Raw genomic sequence first — 23,706 nt, 5'->3', positions numbered from 1 at the left:
TGCATTTTCTCTGAAACAAGCAGTGTTTACAGCAAAAAGCCTGAAGGTAATGATTCTACTAACCAGAACAAATTCAATAAGCTGTAGTTGTTCTGGTGACTATAGTGTCCCAGTAGCATTTAATTGGACATATCAATGAGCATAGCAGAGTGTTTCCTAACATTGTATTACAGGTAGGTTTAATGACAATTTTAAATGGGCTTTTTAAAGGGGGGGAGGGGGAGGAGTATAATATAATAAAGGGAAACATAATTAAATAATATATACACACACACACACACACACACACATATATATATATATATATATATATATATATATATATATATATATATATACATATATATACATTTATACAGTGTAACCTCGGAATTCAAACCTAATCCATTCCAGAAGACTGTACGAGTACCGATTTGTTCTATAACTGAATCAAAATTTCCCATAAGAATTAATGTACATTTGAAATAATCAATTTCAGACCCCCAAAATTATAATCTACAGTAGTTTTACATAGATCTGCAGCCCCAGGAAAAACATATCTATTCCATATTTTAGGTTAATGAATTTGATGGGTCTTAAGGAATGCATGTGGTAGGTGTGACGTGCATGCTCTGTGTGCTTCAGCAGGGCAAATAACCCTCTCCCTAGTATGGGACCCACCCCATGTTTTAATAGTGAGTTCACTAAGTTTTGCTCATTGCCAGTGGATCACGCAAATTATTCTCCTATAAGGAGTCTAGTGGATATATTGGATATTGTAAAGATGACTAAGTAAGTGAGTAGTTATGGTAGCAATGAGTTTTTCCACAAGAGGTTAATGCAGCGTTATTTGTTCAGGTACCGAGGATCGTTCAGGTAACCAGCCATTTTTTTTCTCAAAATTTTTGTTTGACTACCGAATTGTTCGGGTAAAAGACTGTTCGAGTTCCAAGGTTCCACTGTATATAATTTCCTTTAAATAAATATATTAAATACATACATAATCACTGAACTACCTATATAAATATCCTGCCAGTTAAATAAATGTTAATATCAATACTGTTGGACTAGTTTTCTTGATTATGTAGATAGACACTGATCAAGGGATTTAAGTTACTTCAAAAAAAGTATTTGTGGCTTTGCACTTCATGCTTCAGTCCTTTATGCTCGTTCTGTCATAGAACATAAGGCATATGGTTTATTATTGCAAGACAATAATAAAATAAGTGGTTTGTGAGTTTCTGCTAACTATTCTAGTGCTCAGTAGACAGAATATGGTTATTAATGAGCATATTACTAAGTGTTAAAGTCTAGGAGCAGTTAGATACAATCATGATATGCCTAAGAGCCACCAGCCTGCCATATTGACATGCTATGCATATCAACAGCTCTCAGCATTCTTTATGTTCTATGTCTCGATTCCTTCTCGTCAATAAAATAACTTATTGTTAGAATTTTTTCTATACAGATTGATGTTATATATTTCTACATTTTTCTTTTAGGTCAGTCAAGTGTACGGATTATCTCTGTTTGAAAACTACTTATATGCCACGAGCCTTGATAGTACCAGTATCAAAAGAATAAACAGATTTAATAATACTGATATCCAATTATTACTAACAATAGAAAATGCCCGTGGTCTTCATGTTTTTCATAAAAGAACACAACCATCAGGTAAGAGCCAAAGGCTTTAAAAACAAATGTGTTAAATTATATATTTAGCTAAAAAGGTTGCTGCTATATTAAAATTGAAAATTTAGGAATGATGGAACACATTGATTTCAGTTTAATATGTTTAATTCATGAATAACAAATAAAACAGACTTTAATAAAAATAAGACCAATTTTGTTGTCAGCGGAATTAACATGATAACGTAAATACTGATTATTTTAAAAGCAAATTGAACATGATGTTCTCCCATGATTTGTTGTAGTTAGGAGCCACGCATGTGAAATTAACCCAGATGGGATGCCGGGAGGCTGTTTGCACATCTGTCTTCTTGGTTCGAGCTACAAAACAAGGACCTGTCGCTGCAAGACTGGCTTCAGCTTGGGAAGTGATGGAAGGTCATGTAAAAGTACGAGGAGCCATTACGAATTTTATATTTTATATTCTTTTTAATGCACTAACTGTTTTAATGCCAGATATACTATTCGGTATTCCTCTGAGATTGAATTTGACATATTTTTTTTTTTATATTTAATAGTTCTTTATTTACCCAAGTAAATCCTATATATATTTACTAGAATGAAATCTAATATGTACTTAAATAAAATAGATATATTTTAAATAACTGAACTACACGATGAGCTTTACCATTGAGGCAAAATTTATATTTCCATGATTGATGACATTTGGACTGATATGTCCCTTTACAAGCTTTGCCATTTTGATCCCATGCTCTCTTATTTAGAAATTAAGTAAGAAATATTTTTTAAAATAAATATCATCATGTTTGTTGATTATATATCCTAATCGTAAAATATAGATATATCTGCAGTGATGCAAAAGCAATTTAAATTTAGTATTTAAATTGACAGTCCATGCTGGACTTTATCTTTTTAATGAATTATGGAGAAAGTAAATTTGGAATTTTCAAAAATATTAAATGCAAAATATTGAAACATTTTAAAAGATTTGTTACCAATACACCTTCTTAATTAACTGCAAATTTGCAGCTTTTCCTGGTTCCCAGGGCATGGTAATGATTAGAAAATCCTAACCATTTCATTATTTCGAAAGGAAGTGCTAAGTATATTTTGTAAACATAAAAGAGAGACTAGTCTTGATGATGTTCACAAATCAAAAGTATATGTTTTTAATTATTTGTTGCTTAGAGTGGAGGTAATATGACTCCATTAGAACTGGGAAACCCATGTTTAAATCCTGGTCTGACACTTACCATGCATATCTGCCCACCTCATGGATTGTAAGCTTATTTGAGCAGGGTCCCCTTTCTATAGTTGTGAACAGCTGCAAAATATGTTTGTGTTATTTAAATGTGACTAATAGTGATGTCCCGAACTGTTCGCCGGTGAATAGTTCCTGGCGAACATCGCTTGTTCGCGTTCGCCGCGTACGGCAAACACATGCGCTGTTCGGTCTGCCCCCAATTCGTCATCATTGAGTAAACTTTGACCCTGCCTGTACCTCACAGTCAGCAGACACATTCCAGCCAATCAGCAGCAGACCCTCCCTCCCAGACCCACCTCCTGGACAGCATCCATTTTACATTCATTGTAAAGCTGCATTCTTAGTGAGAGTAGGGACAGTGTAGCTGCTGCTGATTTGATAGGGAAATTGATAGCTAGGCTAGTGTATTCAGGGTCCACTACAGTCCTGAAGGACTCATCTGATCTCTGTTGTAAGGACAGCACCCCAAAAAGCACTTTTTAGGGCTAGAAAATGCTTTTTTTTTCTGTGTAATGTAATTGCAGTTGCCTGCCTGCCAGCCTGTGTGTCAGGCTCACAGCATATACTGTGTCCACTTGTCCAGTGCCACCACTCACTCACTGGTGCCACAATAACTTGCATTTAAAAAAAAAACAAAAAAACTTTTTGACTGTAATATAATAGCAGTCAGTTTTCTTCACTAGTGTGCGTTTCAGGGCCTGCCCAGTGCCACTACTCACTCACTGGTGTCACAATAGCTTGCATTTAACAAAAAAATTACTTTTTGGACTGTAATATAATAGCAGTCAGTTTCCTTCACGAGTGTGCGTTTCAGGGCCTGCCAGGGCACAGTGTCACACCAGTGCCACTCATATCTGTTGTCACAGTAGCTTGCACGCATAGTACCACTAATCAAAAAAAAGATGACAGGCAGAGGCAGGCCACTCCACAGGGGCTGTCGTGATCGTGGTGCTGTGATTCTCTTTGGCCCTAGAATAATGCTCAGTGTTCAGAGGCCACGTACCCTGAACTTGAAAAGTTCTGAGGGCATAGTTGACTGGCTAACACAGGACACCCAATCTTCTACAGCTTCCGCTCAGAACCTCGATGCACCATCCTCCTCCAGCTTAGCTTTGGGCACCTCTCAAGTTACCACTCGCATGCCTCCTGCCACCACCAACACTAGCACCACAGCCGCTTCACTTGGTATGTCAGAGGAGTTGTTTACACATCAGTCGGAAGAAATTAGTGATGCGCAACCATTATTGCCAGAGGATATAGATAACAGGGATATGTCTCAGTCAGGCAGCATTACACACGTACGGTGTGATGATGATGATGTTGTACCCACTGCTGCTTCCTTTCCTGAGTTGTCAGATACAAGTGAAGCAGTTGATGATGACGATGCGTCCGTGGATGTCACGTGGGTGCCCGCTAGAAGAGAAGAAGAACAGGGGGAAAGTTCAGATGGGGAGACAGAGAGGAGGAGGAGGAGACGAGTTGGAAGCAGGGGGAGGTCGTCGCAAGGAGCTAGTGGCACAGTCAGACAGCATGCATCGGCACCCGGGGTCAGCCAGACAGCACGCCAATCAACGCATGCTGTTGCCACCACCAGAATGCTATCATTGCAGAGCTCAGCAGTGTGGCATTTTTTTTGTGTGTCTGCCTCTGACAACAGCGATGCCATTTGCAACCTGTGCCAAAAGAAACTGACTCGTAGGAAGTCCAACACACACCTAGGTACAACTGCTTTGCGAAGGCACACGATCGCACATCACAAACGCCTATGGGATCAAAACATGAGTACAAGCAGCACACAAACTCAAAGCCGTCATCCTCCTCCTGGTCCAGCATCTTCAGCCACGTTAACCACTGCTGTCCTCCTTGCCCCTCTCAACCATCCGCCCCTCCATCTCTCGCCTTGAGCAGTTCCTGCTCATCTGCCCACAGTCAGGTGTCTGTCAAGGACATGTTTGAGCGTAAGAAGCCAATGTTACAAAGTCACCCCCTTGCCCGGCGTCTGACAGCTGGCTTGACTAAACTCTTAGCCCGCCAGATTTTACCATACAAGCTGGTGGAGTCTGAGGCGTTCCATATATTTGTAACTATTGGGACACCGCAGTGGAAGGTACCCGGCCTAAATTTCTTTGCACAAAAGGCAATCCCCAACCTGTACTCGATTGTGCAAAAGGAAGTAATGGCATGTCTGGCACACAGTGTTGGGGCAAGGGTCCATCTGACCACTGATACCTGGTCTGCAAAGCATGGTCAGGGCAGGTATATCACCTACACTGCGCATTGGGTAAACCTGCTGATGGCTGCCATGCATGGAATGCGTGGCTCTGCAGAGGAAACTGATAGGAATAGTACTACTTAACACATCACTCCTATCTGGTGGCACATTATATTGCACGCGCAGTGCCCCAAATTTGAAGTAGGAGGACCGACCAAGCATCTTTTTCCATCTCCCGCTTCCTAAAATCGATGCCTTATATACACGTCCCCTGATAGGGGACGTAACAGGGATTAAACTGATAGGAATAGTACTACTTAACACACCACTCCTATCTGGTGGCACATTAGATTGCACGCGCAGTGCCCCAAATTTGAAGTAGGAGGACCGACCACGCATCTTTTTCCATCTCCCGCTTCCCAAAAACGATGCCTTATATACACGCCCCCTGATAGGGGACGTAACAGGAATTAAACTGATAAGAATAGTACTACTTAACACACTACTCCTATCTGGTGGAACATTAGATTGAACGCGCAGTGCCCCAAATTTGAAGTAGAGGACCGACCAAGCATCTTTTTCCATCTCCCACTTCCTAATATCGATGCCTGATATACACGTCCCCTGATAGGGGACATAACAGGGATTAAACTGATAGGAATAGTACTACTTAACACACCACTCCTATCTGGTGGAACATTAGATTGCACGCGCAGTGCCCCAAATTTAAAGTAGGAGGACCGACCAAGCATCTTTTTCCATCTCCCGCTTCCTAAAATCGATGCCTTATATACACGTCCCCTGATAGGGGACATAACAGGGATTAAACTGATAGGAATAGTACTACTTAACACACCACTCCTATCTGGTGGAACATTAGATTGAACGCGCAGTGCCCCAAATTTGAAGTAGAGGACCGACCAAGCATCTTTTTCCATCTCCCACTTCCTAATATCGATGCCTGATATACACGTCCCCTGATAGGGGACATAACAGTGATTAAACTGATAAGAATAGTACTACTTATTACACCACTCCTATCTGGTGGCACATTAGATTGCACACGCAGTGCCCCAAATTTAAAGTAGGAGGACCAACCAAGCATCTTTTTCCATCTCCCGCTTCCTAGGTGGAGGAAGAGAGACCTTCAATGACATCAGTGAGGACAAGGAACAGGACATGGCTAGCTTGGTATTCAACCTTGTGCAAATGGGGAGTTTGCGGTTGTGCAAATGGACTGTTTGCGGTTGTTTGCGGTGCGTTAAACGGGGAGTTTGGTCTGTCACTGTGAAGCGGGCGTAACCCTTACACTACCTGATTTATACAACATGATACCTGATGTTTTAAAGCATGTTATTCCAAACAATTTAGGAATGTTAGGTGATTTATGCACTTTATGGATTAAAACCAGACTCTGCATCAACTATGTAATTTTCCATGGGAGTTTTGCCATGGATCCCCCTCCAGCATGCCACAGTCCAGGTGTTAGTCCCCTTGAAACAACTTTTCCATCACTATTGTGGCCAGAAAGAGTCCCTGTGGGTTTTAAAATTTGCCTGCCCATTGAAGTCTATGGCGGTTCACCCGGTTCGCCCGTTCACGAACATTTGCGGAAGTTCGCGTTCGCCGTTCGCGAACCGAAAATGTTATGTTCGCAACATCACTAGTGACTAATAATAATAATTAGTATCTCTATTCCCAGAAATAGTGCCCTTAAAAAGTGAACGAGTTGTCAACAACTGTGAATTCCAGAGGAAATCAGACTTACTTCAACTGTTTAGCTGAATGCGGACCTTCCTATAACTATTTGTAGCAAATGATGAAAGATACATTTTCTACAAAAGTTATGTTTTTGGCAGTTATATTTCCTGGTTGCCTTCACTGGATTGCCACGGGCTGATTTTGTTCCCAATCTGGCCTTGCAAGCTATTGACATAATGAAGGTCATTGAATAACCCGTCATGTTTTTATCATTAATTTTGAATATGTATTTAGAAAAAAAACAATCCTAGAAGTTCCATGGGAATTTGTGTAATGAATTCATGGAATGTAGTCCAATGAGTACTTCTCTGAGAGGGAATATTATTTAAAAGAATTAATCTATTAATGTTTTGGGAAATGTTCTTGTTTATTTTTTCATGAAATGAAAATGCTGAACAAATGTTGTATTTAATCACAAATGACATAAAATCTGAAGTCTAATGAGTTGTTAAATTAAATGCCTACAGAAAGAATCTATGCATTTTACACTTGATACAAAGTTATCATATATGATCTGTCATGTTTTTGGCAAGTGGACATTTAAAGAAAAAATGATTAATTATGATCACAAAAGTAATTTTGGTTTTAATTAACATAATAGAATTAGTCTGCCTGATAGCACTAAACATTTCATGTTTGGTGATAAAATGTTTTTCTGGGCGTAATTACAATCCTATTTAAACTACATATTCTAAAGTATTCTAATTATTTCCTGTCCCCTGAATTGGAAATATATTGATTTATTGTTTTTCTTTTCTGCAGAGCCAAAGAATGAGTTGTTCCTGTTTTATGGGAAGGGACGACCAGGAATCATTAGAGGGATGGACTTGAGTACCAAAATATCTGACGAATACATGCTTCCTATAGAAAACTTAGTAAACCCAAGAGCTCTAGATTTTCACGCTGAGTCCAACTACATTTATTTTGCAGATACCACAAGCTTTCTTATTGGTCGCCAAAAAATCGATGGCACAGGGAGAGAAACTATCCTAAAAGATGGTATGTAATGGGAGGTGGGATATCTGGATATATGTGTGTTTCTCTAAGCTGTGAATCTATTAATATAGTTATTGTAGGTAACGGAAGATGGTATGCACAGCTTCAATATTCTTCATGAAAAACACACATACGAATGAAGACTGGTATTTAGCTGGTACTTTAATTAAAGTATTTAGCACTATAGCAAATACATTGTATTTCAGTTATTCTCAAGAATAAAATGATCCTGAAAAAAAGGGGGGTGATTGTAATACACCAAATTGGTAAGGTTAGGCAAAAACAAATAGAACCAGGGTTAAAAGAGATGAAAACCTGCAATTTAGAGGCCAAACTTGACAAGGAATGGGGAGTGCTAACACTATTCCAAACATGGACAATTATGTTTTCTTAAAATGCACAGTAATTTGCTGCCAAACATGGAGCTTTAAGGACACATATGACATATTCATAATTATAGAGTTGGTAGAGTTGGTAATTGACAGGATATAAAGCAGGGGTGCCCAAAAGTAGATCCCTAAATGTTTAAAACGACAGCTTATGATGCTTTGCCATTCTAAAGACATTCCAAAAGAACACAAAGCATCATGGGAGTTGTAGTTCTACAACATATCGAGATCTACCTTTCGGTCACCCCTGGTATAAAGCATTATAAAACAATGTAGTAAACTATTGTTTGATGGCCCAGAGCAAAATCTGGTCAGATCTTGTATGTTAATATTTGTTTGCTTAAATGTTATGGAAAAACATGTTGATTTCCACAAAGTAAATTTTTTTTGTGTGCAAATTCGGATATTCGTATGTAAATATTTCAAGTAAAGTGTTAACTCACTTAAAACTGGATTCTAGATATTGTTAGTTTACTAGTAAAATACCAGATCAAGGCCTCCTTAAATTTGTTCTGCTGATTCATTTCTAATTTCAAAGCTCTGTATTTAAACTACTACAGCTTTGCATGATACAGCTGTAATTTCAAATTCACTATTTTCAAATCACCAAATTCATAATCTGTTTCTTCAAATGTTTATTATTGTTGAAATGTTCTTACTCTTGTAAGCTGGCACAACAAGTTATTTTCTAATTATTTTCAGTGCCACTAGCATCGTGAAACTTTATTTTAACATACACTGCCAGGACAAAAAAATGTTGCCACCAAAAAATCAGGTCACACACTCTAATATTTTGTTGGACCGCCTTTAGCTTTGATTATGGCACACATTCACTGTGGCATTGTTTCGATAAGCTTCTGCAATGCCACAAGATTTATTTCATCCAGTGTGGCATTAAATTTTCACCAATGTCTTGTATTGATGATGGGAGAGTCTGACCACTAAGTAAAGCTTTCTCCAGCACATCCCAAAAATTCTCAATGGGGTTAAGTTCTGGACTCTGTGGTGGCCAATCCATGTGAAAATAATGTCTCATGCTCCCTGAACCACTCTTTCAAGATTTGAGCCTGATGAATCCTGGCATTGTCATCTTGGAATATGCCCGTGCCATCAGGGAAGAAAAAATCCATTGATGGAATAACCTGGTCATTCAGTATATTCAGGTAGTCAGCTGACCTCATTATTTGGGCACATAATGTTGCTGAACCTAGATCTGACCACCTGCAGCAACCCAGAACATAGCACTGCCCCACAGGCTTGTACAGTAGGCACTAGGCACTAATCTGCCTCTCTTCTTCAAAGACAATAGTTCCCCACTATCGTTTCAGTTTTTTATAATACGTTGGACAGTTCTTAACTCAATTTTAGTAGTTTCTGCAATCTCCTTAGATGTTTTCTCTGCTTCATGCATGTCAATGATTTGACCCTTCTCAAACAGACTAACCTCTTTTCCATGACCACGGGATGTGTCTTTCGACATGGTTGTTTAAGAAATGAGAAGCTACTCATTGCATCAGTTGGGGTTAAATAACTTGTTGCCAGCTGAAAGATAATCGCCCATGTAGTAACTATCCAATAGTAGGCTCTTACCTATTTGCTTAGTTAAATCCAGGTGGCAACTTTTTTTTTGGGCCAGGCAGTGTATGATGCTTTATGTTGCTAAGTCATCTTATTGTTTATAAAATATTTCTAACTATGATTTTTCTTCATTGTGGTTTTCTTTTTAGTTCTCATACTTATTTGTTCTATGGCTAGCTATAGTTATTATTATACAGTTTGTGTGCTTACTAGTTGACATTAAACAATGTACTTGTATCATATCGTAACAAATGATTGACTTTGCAAAGTAAGTAATATTTGTACAGATATATAAGAATTTTCCATTTTGGTAACTATTGCATACAATTGTTTTATTATTTGAGCTTAATATTTGTAGAACACATTCTGTTTGTAGATAAAATTATTTTTTCCCACATTTGCTGGAAAAAGCAGGAATTCTTATGTATTTATCAAGATTGTGGAATTTTTCATACAATCTCTTTGGAAGCTCCAAAAATTCTTCAGATTTACTGGTTTTTAGGGTTGAAGATTTTTCGTAAGACCACCATCAATTCTAATGGATTAAAGTAAGGGAAATACAAATACCTGGCAAGAAGACTTATTTTATTTTCAGTTTTTGTGTGTGTGCGTATTAGGCATGCCTTTGAAGTGGCTTTGCTGGAATGTATATTTTGGATTATGTATATCACTCGATTATGGACTACAAGATTTTTAATAAAATTCCTTGGTTTTAAGTGTGAAATCCATGAGGAAGACACAAACAACAAAATAAAAGCAAAGAAAGAAAAGCAGAAATGGTACAAAATGTCACCAAGTGCAATGTGGATTTTATGCAGAAGAGAATACCTGGGGAGTCAAATACAAACTATCTAACAAATTCTTAAATTTGTATCATTTTCTTGGATATTGTTTGATATTATTCTACCAAGAATACCAGATTCAGGAAAATATTGTTTATGAGTGACTGGATCTTGATGGAACATGTTTTCTTGGAATTTAATATGTTTATAGCCATAAAAGGTTTATATTTGCTCATCATAGCACAATTTCAATACATTCAGTTCCACACAAGGATATAGCTGTTTCAGTCAGTGGATTTCATGAAGGCCGTCATTTTGTTCTGGAAACTCAAAGGATTGAATTTTTGGCATATATATATGCACGCACATGTATATGTATAGTCTTTTGATTTCCTTGCACAATCCAACCTATTTTTCCAACTAATGTAGACAAAGGAAACACATCAGTCATTGACCACTTGCAACACCCTTTCCATGATAACTCGGACAACTTAACAGGTTTCATAGTTATATAAATATTTTACATGTTTCTCTTTTATCCACAAGTATTTTATATAATCAATATTTTCCTTTATCTTTGGATATTTATAAACATCTAACAAAAATATTACATAGTGCTCTGAAATACAGACATTAGTGAATGTTTAATTTTATTGTAGAAATATCAATTCTTGTTTTATTATAAAAACATTCTTGATTGAGTATACCAAGGTGCCCCAACAACTCACCAGAGGAACATATTTTAAAATATGGGAATACTTTAAGATGTATGAAGATCATAGCTGACATTAATAACCTATCATGTACTGCACGCATTTAAGATATAAAAATAGGAAAAGTTGATAAATGGCTCATGCCATTGGCCATAGTACAAGCTAGTATTCCACCACTGGGATTAGACATTATAAAAGCTGTCATAGCAATGAATATTGTGTTATATTGTATAAGATAACCTAAATATTCTTAATCATAACTTTAAATCTTGGTTAGCTCATATGTCAACTAAGCAGTATTGATCTTCTGTTTGGGGAGTAAGGGCAGGACACCTTTGGTCAGCTTCTAATTGTATTGCAAATTCCAATGTATTAATTTATATTAGGTGAATATTTCTTATACTCTACTATTAAGCTGCAGTTTAGATGATGAACACACAAACATATGCAAGTCCAGGAGGTTTCAGAGATTATACTCAATGGGTCACCCAAAGCACTGTTGGAAAATGGTCTTCGGTAATGATCAGAGTTATTCGCTAAAGTGAGATTTCAAGGTGAATTTAAAGGTGAATTTTAAATTTAAGGTGACAATAGCTGAACTAAAAAAAGATATTTAAGTACGCTATATATTCAGTTTAGCTACTCTGGCCTTGAATTCTCAATTTAGTAAAAAAAACAAAAACCTGTAGATAAATGTGTACATTGAACTGGCAGTAATGTGAAGTTGGTCAAGTATAATTAACGTAATAATTAGATGTGAAATCTTTAAAATTACATTTTTAATTTGTGTTTTGGAAAAATCTAAAGACTTCCATCTGTACATTAGTTAGCTATCTTTCAAAATAGAACACAAATAAATGTATGTTTTAAACACAACTGAGAACCAAATACTGACTTGCTACTTTGCTTTTATGTGGAAGGAATACAACACAATAAAATACACTAGCATGCCTAGGAAGGCAAAATGTACCTTTGAGAATTGTTTAAGATACTGAAATTCTCATTGAGTAAAAATATGGTGGCCTTCTTTAAACAGTGAACAAAAAACAAGTCACAACAAAAAATAATCACATTTTATTTTAATAAATGTACAATAAACTATTAGTCATTTTAAAACATGTATTAACTGACAATACATGACGTGTACATAAAACCATAATTCTTAATGAAGGCATTACACAAGTGTGAGAGAAGATTTATTCATTTTCTAAAGCAAAGTGATGAAACAAAATATTTAAGTCAGTCATTCAGACAAAAATTACTATGATATCAATACTGATATTAAAAGAAGGAATTCCGTAGGGGTAGTGTTTTGGGGGTAGGGTTAGGGGTAGGGTTACTTTTATATTTGCTTTATTGTCCTGTGACTTTTTTGTCAGTTTTTTCCTATGCTTTTTTTCTGTATTTGTTTAAACATATTTTCCTAAGTTAACAACAATGTATAATTCTATGCTTTTTTTTATTAATATGCAAATATTTCAAAACTTTGTAATTTTAAATAGATCTTGATAATGTGGAAGGCATAGCAGTGGACTGGATTGGAAACAATTTGTATTGGACTAATGATGGACATAGAAAAACCATTAATGTGGCACGTCTAGAGAAAGCATCACAAAGTCGAAAAACCTTATTAGAGGGGGAAATGTCACATCCTCGAGGAATCGTTGTGGATCCTGCTAATGGGTACGAGCTTATAAACACTCTCTAATGCCTATGCACATACAGTGAGTAAATAAATTATTCTTGTTGAACTAACACATGATTGATTGACTAGCACACCACACAAGGATACGGTTACTAAGACTGAATTAATTTTTTTTTTCTGATACCTGGTTCTATAATTCATGACACAGACTTAGGTTGTATTAATTACATTTTGTCAATCAGTTCATGATATCAATTTAACTGACACAATCTTAGTTTTTCAGTGGTTGGTACATAATCCTGGAATTATACATTGGATGTGACAAGTGCCAAATGAAGGAACATGTCAGATCCTCGTGTAACATGGGGATAGACAGATCAATTTCAATGCAAGTTATTCTCTTGATACTTTTTCAAAGTGTGTCAAAAGATGGAATTTATTTGAAATTGCTGTGTTTGCAAACATAAATAAATAAGCAAACAAACAAACAAAAAAGTAAATAGATAACAATTGGCTCTTAATGGTCAATTTTCGATGTTTTCATTAGGGAAATCATAAATTCAAATTATATTACTTGTTTCTTTTTGGAAAAAATATTATTTAATATTGCATGTTTATAAATAATATTTCATACATACAGAAATAGAAGCATTGTTACAACTTGGGCACACTCAGCTGTCCCGTCACCTCCAGAAATTCTCCAGAACTGCTGAACACTGCTGGAGAGAGTCTCATTCTGTGTCTGACTTCCTCCATTATAAATGTATACTATGCTCGTACAGTTTGGCTCTTTACTCCGCAAAATAAACTACTGCAATAACCTCATAACCATGCACTCCCAAGAACCCAAAAGCATCTTTCACACTTTTAAGTCTCTCCTTTACCCTGTCACTGTTCCTCCTCCTACTAGCTTGACTGCTACAAACTTCACTACTCACTACACTAAGAAGATTTCCACGATCAGGGATGAGATCTCTAATCTATCTCCTACCCCTACCAATAATTCCCACAAACCTTCTCTGTTCTATACTCACTCACACCCGTTATGCCAGAAGGGGATTTGCTTTGCTTGTGTCCTCCAGCTCCACCAGTTCCTAATCATATTCCATCATATCTCACTCTTGCTTTGTCTTCTTCTCTTGTTCTTCCCCTCACTAAAAAATTTAATCTCTCCCTCCCATCTAACATATTTCTTTCACCCTTCAAGCATGCAACCATCATTCTTAAAAAGCCCAATCTTGACCCTAACCCCATCCAACAGCAGCCTTATTTTGCTATTACAGTTTGCTTCCAAGATCCTTGAGAGTTTTGTGCACACTAGATTGACAGACTTCCTTGAATTCAACTCTGTGTTCGACCTGCTTCAGTCTATATTCCGTGTGCATCATTCATATTGAAATGGCTCTGACCAAAGAATACAATTATTTAATTTCTGTTCAATATTGTGTTTGCTACTTTCTTCTAATCTTCCTTGACCTTTCTGCTGTTGTTGGCATTGTTTATCATTAACAACTTCTTCTCATTCTTTGTAATCTTGGTTTATGAGACTCTGTTCTTTCCAGGTTCTCCTCCTACCTACAATAGCACTTTTTCAGTATTTCTTTTTCTGGCTCTACCTCGTCTCTGCAAAAGCTCATCTTGTGCCATTACAAAAAGAATCAGGGCCATTTGCACATCAGATTGATCAGCTCTCTTTGGCTTCTAATATCACTTCTATATGGTTGACACACAAATATATCTGTTCTCTCCTTATCTTTCACCATTCCTCTTGCTTTCAAATCTCGACATAATGCTGCTCCTACCTAACTATCCTCTCTAATCCAAGTATGTCCCTTCCAGGTCCTTACTCTCTATCAAAGATCTGCGTCTATCCAATGTACATACTTGCACCACTAACGCCTACCTTCGAGACTTTAATAAGCCTGCCCCATTCCTATGGAACTCCCATCCCTTCACCGTTAGACTCTCACCAAGTCTCAGTTCCTTAAAAAAACATTAAAAACTTATTTAAGAAAGTATATCAATAAAACCTATAGCTTTTCCTCCCTGCTCCATGGTAAACCACCTTGCTTCCTCCTCTGCAATGGTGTCATCTACTAAACTAACCCATCATTGTAAACTTTTTTAGTAACCTATTTTTCCCATACATGAAATACGTGAAATACATCCTACCTTTACATCTTGTGCCACTTTACCCCACTCCCACTAGAATGTAAGCTCATTTGAGCAGGGCCTCTACACCTTCTGTTCCTGTGTTTCCAACTTGTCTTGTTACAAATGCTTGTCTGTTAATCCACCTATTATACAGTGCTGCAGAATTTGTTGGCACTTTATTAATACTAATGAAAAAAATAATAATAATAATAATCAAGGAACACATTAGTATGTTATTAAATTACATCATTGTGAAACTTAGTAATTAAACACTTTGTATTTTTTGTTGATGAAGACCAGATTGATGTTTTGTCAAATAATATTCAAATAATACTATATATTTTTTTTAATTATTAACAGTTACAGATAAATTAACTGTTTCAAATACAATTCTATTAAGCTGAATATTTAAAAACAGTTCTTATATCACATTTCTTGGATTAAAAGCTGCAAGCATTATTATCTATTTTTTATGCCCTAAATAATTTTTCAAATAAGAAAAACTGGGAGAATCATTGCAGGAGGTTTCAAAAAAGTGGGAAAATAACATACATGAGTGAAATTCACATGTCAAAGTTAGCAGCAGAATGGTGTCACAATTGACACTCAAAATATGGCTTTAGATCAATGGTCAAGTCTAGCAATTTTGTCTTGCATGACAATCTATTACGGATACTTCCTTCAAAATAGAATAATATTTTCAGTGTTTGCAATAATTACCAGGTCTATTATGTAAAACACACAGTCAAGTAATAAAAATAATTTGAATAAAACATTTTTTGAGATTGAGGGTAACCTGTTCATATTTTAATTTTAAAAGCTACAGAAAATTGGATGAATACAACAGTTTACGTTAGATTTCATTATTTTATTGGTTTGTTTTGTAGATGCATAACACTTAAAGTTTGCCTCTAACATAAAACTTCTAGTGATATTCCTTTAAAACGAAAATTAACTTTTTAAAACAAATGTTATGGTAGTAATTTTTATTTCATTTTTCAATTTTACCTTAGATTTCTACAGAGTTAAATATGTACTCAAGTAACATATGCAACAGTTGAAATTCATTTGTATGATATATTTATATGGTACAAAGGTTTACTCCAGAGCTAAACAGGCATTCAAGTAAAATGTATAACACTGTCATTCATTTATATGATACAAAAGAATACTGCAGAGCTAAATAGTTGCTCCAGGAAAGTGTATAACAAAATGTATCTTGGTATGAACAGCAATCTATATGCAAAATTGCTGTTTTGACATACATTTATATTCTAGCTATACTTCCTATGTTTCAAATACATGTTATGCTAATATAGTGTTTTTAAGCAAACAGTTATTGTGGGTGAAAAGGATAATACTGATTGGTTTGAGAGTCCAACTTTAAAGTATTTAAGTTTATATGTAAACTATTCCCTACCAACTCTCAAATACTCGACTCTCACCAATTCTGCTACTTTCCCACCCTATGCTTAGGTACCTCCGCTGCCTTTTCCATTGTGTTTTTATACCCCGCCTCCTCTAGATTGTAAGCTTCTTTGAGTAGGGTCCTTATCAACGTATTTTTTCTATAAGAATTTGCAGTTGTCATATATATATATATATATATATATATATATATATAATAAATACACAAGATCCAGCGCACTCTCCTATCTACTAAACAGCAACTTCAATGTTGACAGATTTTATTAGTTTGTAAAAGTTATTTTTTAAAACACCTAATCTAGGCAAAAAAAAATGGGGATTTAGTTACATTATATGATCATACATTGCATAAGCCTGCCACAACGTCAATGTACCCCATCTTTGGCAGGTCCTACTCTCACAGTCTAATGTCTGCTCTTATGAGATTAACCACTTACTTGGGAAAAAATTCCATCTGAGGCTCTCTGCAGTACAAGGCTAAATAAGGACCTGAGATGAGGCACCTGTAACAGGGAGGGGTGCAGAACCAAGGAGTTGGCTAGACTCCCAAATATATATAGGAAACATGGGGGGATGGTTGCACTCACCTAAACATGCTTAAATGGGGTGCTGCTGGGGGCCATATTATACAATAAATACACAAGATCCAGCGCACTCTCCTATCTACTAAACAGCAACTTCAATGTTGACAGATTTTATTAGTTTGTAAAAGTTTTTTTTTAAAACACCTAATCTAGGCAAAAAAATGGGGATTTAGTTACATTATATGATCATACATTGCATAAGCCTGCCACAACGTCAATGTACCCCATCTTTGGCAGGTCCTACTCTCACAGTCTAATGTCTGTATAATATGGCCCCCAGCAGCACCCCATTTAAGCATGTTTAGGTGAGTGCAACCATCCCCCCATGTTTCCTATATATATATATATATATATATATATATATATATATATATATATATATATGTATAAAAATATACAGTTGTAATAAAAATAATTCAACTCCCATTGAAAGTCAGGTTATTTGTGAAAATGTACAGACTTTCAGCTGTTTGCAATGAACAAATCAAACAAAAGCAATTGAAATTGTTCAACACAACACAAGTATTTTAGCCAACTTCAACAGAAAAATGCAACTTATAATGTCTTCTCCAGTCTTAAGCACACCTGATGCAACTAATCAAGGACTGCATTAGTTGCACCAGGTGTGCTTGAGCTGGAACAGTTGAAATACCTGAACTAGTTAGGGGTTTGTTGAGTGTCATGCTTTACTGCATGTTAGATATATGGCTAAGTTAAACAAATAGTCCACAAAGTTAAGAGAAGAGATCATGGTCCTACACAAATAAGGAACAGGATACAAAAAGAAAAAATGGTCTTGCATCCTGCTCTGCCTCCCTGACTGAGATAATCTAGATTGATGAACCCAATTCAATGCTTACCTGTAGAGATGCTTTGGGAGGTTAGTACACATGTGTAGAACTGTGTCAATCAAATGAATTCTAGGATAGTTATTTGATATATAACCAAGTTTAACACAGTTATAAATATGGCAGCACCTCTAATGGTTGTCTCCATGATAGCCACTAGAGGCGTGTTAATCCAATTAATTTCCTTTGCCATTTTTGCATTTTTTAACTGCTAAAATGACTTCATGGAGATTAAGTGGTCTGTGTGCCACTAGCACTCTTAAGCTTCCACTCATGTGCTAGGAGGACCAGGCTTTTCACTGCAACCATTATCAGACCGACAGGGTTATTTACTAAAGTTAGAATTCAAAGTGAATTTCAAATTTAGTTGTATTTTTCATACTTACATTTTATTTAGTTTTGATAAAACATGTATGTTCAATAGCAGTTGACAGCATATAGTAAATTACATTGGTAATTAAACCAGTAATACCTCATTAATCAGCCAAGCATATTGCAACATTTACATACATGGAAAACATTGTTTAAACAGAAAAATCATTACAAGGGAAAGTTCAATAGTTGGGACACACGTTTCCACCATTCAGTTACAGGGATTTAAGTATTGGGTCATTGATTCAAGTATTGGGTCATTTTACATAATTGGTAAATTCATGTTCCCCTCATGTACACTATCTGTGCCCCTACCCTCCATTGACTCCGCAACTATGGCTTCTTTTGGAGGAAAATTGGCATTTTTTTTTCTATTTGGCATATTGATTTGAGTAGTTCCATGGCTTGTGACATAGTTGGGGGTTTGGTTGACTTCCAAGTTCTTCTTACCAGCAGCTTGATTGATATAAAAATTATAGAGATTAATTTACATTTGGGTTATCATTACATTAGATAGGTACGAGCCTAATATTGCTAACCTTCAAGTGCTAATCTATGTATTTAAAATGTTGCACCATAGAACATTAGGACTGCTCCACCATGTAGAGGTAAGTTCCTTCTCCTCCACATCTACCGCATAATTTGGAGGCATATGGAAACATATGTTATAATCTGTTAATAGCAATATCTCCATAGAATTCTATGAGAAAATTATTATTGAGAAATCCTTACTCTTGTTAGAGAATTTAACCCAAAATGTGCATAACAGACTTTTTTTCTGTTTAATACATCTGAAATGATTACTTATGGACTGGAATATTGAATAATATACAATGAAAATATGTGGCTTCATAGTTTGTATGCAATATCACTGAAATAAATAAAAGGTTTATGGCTAGCAAAGGTCAATGAACTAAAGCTGGTCAATAACTGCTTGGACCCATTGGTTAACACATAAGCCCCAAATGTATCTCATGTTGAGCTTTCATTTTATATATGCCAAAAGGCTTTTCAAGACAATGATGCAAAACAACATTTTGAGATGCTTCCTAAGTAGATAATTAAACTGATCCGTGTCATTTATTAGCTCCAGATTCCCACAGATACTGCAGTGTATGTTCATGCTTCTTACAAAATAATATTGCTGATGTGAGATTTGATTTCTAGTGCCTATTTATTTCTAGTGCTCATATACAAAGCTTTCTGAACCTCGATTCACCATAGGCAAAATGATTGCCAATTTATCAACCCTTAACATACAGGAATATTTATCATCAGTCCCACCAGTGCATACTATCAAAAATGTTCTTACAGATCACAGCAGATATCTGGTGCTTCTTTGTTTGCTAAAAATCAAAACAAAGAGCAATTTGATGTCAACACGTTGTTCTCCCATGGAGAAATTAATTGAATTGCAGCTTTAATAACATGATGAATTTAAAGTACTATTATAATTCAACAACAAACTTCAACGAGAGCTAATATGTCACAGTTATCAAAGATTAGGCAACATCTTCTAATATTACCTTATAAGAAAAAGGTGATTATTTTATAGTTATTCTTATTGGGGCTTGTTCATCCATAAAATATTTGGCAACAAAAGATGCTATTATGATGTTATTATTTATATTATTATGTTATTATTTATATAGCGCCAACAAATTCTGCAGCGCTTTACAATGGGTGGACGAACAGACATGTAGTTGTAACCAGACAAGTTGGACACACAGGAACAGAGGGGTTGAGGGCCCAGCTCAATGAGCTTACATGCTAGAGGGTGTGGGGTAAAGTGACACAAAAGGTAAGGATAATATTAGACTAATGACAGTTGCAAGAGAGGAATCAGTTGGGAGCTATTTACAGTTTAATTGATATGCTTTTATGAAGAAGTGGGTTTTTAATGATTTTTTGAAGGAGTGGAGATTGGGTGAGCAACTAACAAAGGAAGGAAGGGAGTTCCACAGGAATGGTGAAGCCCTATAGAAGTCTTGAAGCCGAGCATCAGGGTTGGGAGTACGGACAGAAGATAGACGTAAGTCTTCAGCAGAGCGTAAGGGCCTAGACGGGACATACTTGTGAATTAAGGAGGAAAGATAGGTTGGAGCAGCATTATGTAGAGATTTGAAAGCAAGAACCAGAATTTTAAATTGAGCTCTATATCTTATATGTTTATCTATATATCTATCTGTATCTATCTATCTATCTATATATATATCTATATATATATAGATATATATATAGATATATATATATAGATAGATAGATAGATAGATAGATAGATAGATAGATAGATAGATATGGGAGACAAGTATATATATAGCTATCGATATATTTAACCTACATGATACGTCATCACGTTGTCATTAATAAATCTTTTTGCCAGAGTGTAAAGTCTTCATGCAAAACAACAATGGAACACAAACTGGATCAAGCATGCATTAAGGATGCTTCCAAAACAATATATTAAATGAATACTCATTCTAAGCATTTGTCATACATGGCTTTAGCCACTGCACAAACTACCCTAATCTTGTGACAGTTAAATCTCTATTATTATAACTATTTTTTTACGAGTCTCTGTAGAGTCCATTTAAGGTTTAGTGCATTCTACTGAAATATAGCTCCTGCTGTAAGTTAACTGCAGGAAATTGCTGTGCCTGCATATGTATGTATGTGTTCTCAAATAGCATACACAGCATTCTATAATGTATGCTGTACATGACTACTGCTACAGGATTATGCTACTGCTACTCGTTTATGTAAATATGAGCATTTCTCCTTGAGCAGATTTTATTTGAAATGCAACTATTCAGTATGTTAGAAACAAATCTTGAAAATATATGTAAATAATGCTGTCACATTCTTTGACATTTTAAAGAACATTAATATAAATAGTGTTTAAACAGTGGCTCACCCATATGGAATAATTACTGAAGATAAGATGAAGAATTATTGAAAATATCACATAATCACAGATATTGTTTTAGCATGCTATGATTATAAAGTCAAAGTTAAAGAAGGTGACAGAGAAAATAGTGTTAAATTATGTAGGAGGTTAAAACAGCTCACTTGGCTGAACATTTATTTGCATAACAGATTAATATTATTAGATTAATCAACAGATTAATATTTTTCATCTCACCATGCACTGCTGAATTTAGCTTTAACTCTATGATGAACATGTGATTTTTTTTACTCTGTAGGCAGCCAGCCTATTTTTTTTTCTTTATTTATAAATGTGTACATAACCAGTGTACATACAAATAGTATACATACCAGTATACATATCAGCAAAGATGGTAAAAACCATATGATGATAGTATATTACAATACATTGCAAGATAACATGTAAGTAGGCTTAATAAGGTTTAATATAAGTTTACATTTGCTAGAACTAAACTGGTTTATGGATTGCAGGATAAAACTTACAAGGAAAGGTTAAAGGATCTTAACATGTATAGCTTGGAGGACAGATGAGACAGGGGGATATGATAGAAGCATTTAAATACAAAAAGGGAATCAACACAGTAAAGGAGGAGACAATATTTAAAAGAAGAAAAACTACCACAACAAGAGGACATAGTCTTAAATTAGAGGGTCCAAGGTTTAAAAATAATAATAGGAAGAATTACTTTACTGAGAGGGTAGTGGATGCATGGAATAGCCTTCCAGCTAAAGTGGTAGATGTAAACACAGTGAAGGAGTTTAAGCATGTGTGGCATAAGCATAAGGCTATCCTAGATATAAGATGAGGCCAGGGACTAATGAAAATATTTGGAAAATTAGGCTGACTAGATGGGCCGAATGGTTCTTATCTGCCCTAACACTCTATGTTTCTATGTAAGTTTACATATTATATATGTTGTGTACTTAATTTCTACTAGTGTTACCATCACATCCAGTATGTGCTCTCTGGCTGAAGAAGGCCATATTATATGTACACATATTTTGGTAGAGTGATGGAGAGGGAACTAGGTGAGAACGTTCCATATTTGGAAGGTATGTAACTAAAAAAGGATATTTGTACAGGACTAGGAAATATCTTGGGGAAGAGAAGGGTGTAAACCTATATGCATCTATGTCATTTCCAGTGGACAATGTAATGAAAGGGAAAGTTGGTGATAGGGTCTAAATGTTAGAGAAAGAGTGTGTCTGGGCAAGAAGGAAAGAGAGAGAATGGTGGTAAAGGGGGAGGAGCATGCCTGGTGAAGCTTGACATAAGTTAAAAAGCCAATTTTGCTCAACTGGATTGTGTTAGCATATATAGGAGGTGTCTCCACTGAGCCACGGGTCCCATATTATGTGAAAGGACTTTCGAGTGTCACATGTTTAGAGTCTATCAATTTCTATGGCATCACTTATTTCCTATCCGACCATCTGTATAGTTGGATTATCTTCCTTGGCCCATAAGTCCCCTATTGCCCTATGGACTGCTAGGGCACTTCGGTCTGCTAATTCATGCTCTTTCCTGGTAAATGTGGTGTAGACAATAATAGTGCCCAAGGATCCAGTGGGTATGGCTTTCCCAGTTTCTGGGTCAACAGCTCAGTAACCTGGTTCCAGGATAGAAACATAGAAACATAGAATGTGACGGCAGATAAGAACCATTCGGCCCATCTAGTCTGGCATTAGTTTTATGCAATACTGCAAGAAGGATTACCTGCAAAGCTTTTGACACAAGTTGCTAGATCTTTGTCGTATTGTTTTTAGTCTGAGTGGCGTTAGATACCAATAGAAAGAATATTTTACTGGCCAGCCTAATTTTTTACATTTAAATCTTCTGAAATCGTCCAAGTTACAATGAATAACTTGGTGCCTAGGTCAGCCAAGCAAGTCTTGTAATTTAGTGAGCTGTGCTCAATAGCTAACATTTGCCTGATTATGGACTGTTACAATATTTGTCAAGCTAAAAATATTTTTTAAATATAAAAATAAAGGATTTATTATGAAATATTACATATTTTACATCTGATGTCAGCACGCACACCACGCTGGCAACACACGGAATCTGCTTCTTCCTTCCAGATAGAGGTTGCTAAGGGAAGCTCATGTCTCTGCACCTATAATACCAATGCTCTTACCATGAAACAAGTTTTCAATCCTTAGATCTCGGCAGCCTTTGTATTTGACAACCTGATCTATCTATAAAGTCAGTGATTAGAAATAATGGTCTATAATAAGGACTGCAATCACTGTCATGCATGATTCTGAATGTTGTCTCCAATAGAAATCACTAGTTTTCAGTTCCTGTCTCAGAGAATATACCACATTAATGTCATATTAAAAGCAATGCCATGGCTGAAGTCATTAGGCCAAAATGTTTTAAGTACTCCCCTCATCTCACATGCCAT

At 35.9% G+C, this 23,706-nt stretch overlaps 1 protein-coding gene across 1 annotated transcript in view; it reads left to right on the top strand.

Annotated features, from left to right (window-relative positions):
• Positions 1-23,706, top strand: part of LRP1B (LDL receptor related protein 1B) — a 1,140,323-nt gene that overhangs the window by 579,389 nt on the left and 537,228 nt on the right. The window contains exons 9-12 of the mRNA XM_063429375.1: positions 1,482-1,653; positions 1,914-2,057; positions 7,629-7,865; positions 12,827-13,007. Of these exons, the coding sequence (XP_063285445.1) occupies positions 1,482-1,653; positions 1,914-2,057; positions 7,629-7,865; positions 12,827-13,007 (734 nt within the window). The remainder of the gene's footprint in view (positions 1-1,481; positions 1,654-1,913; positions 2,058-7,628; positions 7,866-12,826; positions 13,008-23,706) is intronic.

The sequence above is a fragment of the Pelobates fuscus genome, chromosome 8, assembly GCF_036172605.1.
Source record: "Pelobates fuscus isolate aPelFus1 chromosome 8, aPelFus1.pri, whole genome shotgun sequence".
NCBI classification, from domain to species: domain Eukaryota; kingdom Metazoa; phylum Chordata; class Amphibia; order Anura; family Pelobatidae; genus Pelobates; species Pelobates fuscus.
The sequence above is the reverse complement of the archived record's forward strand: the minus strand, read 5'-3'. Positions and strand labels throughout refer to the sequence as shown.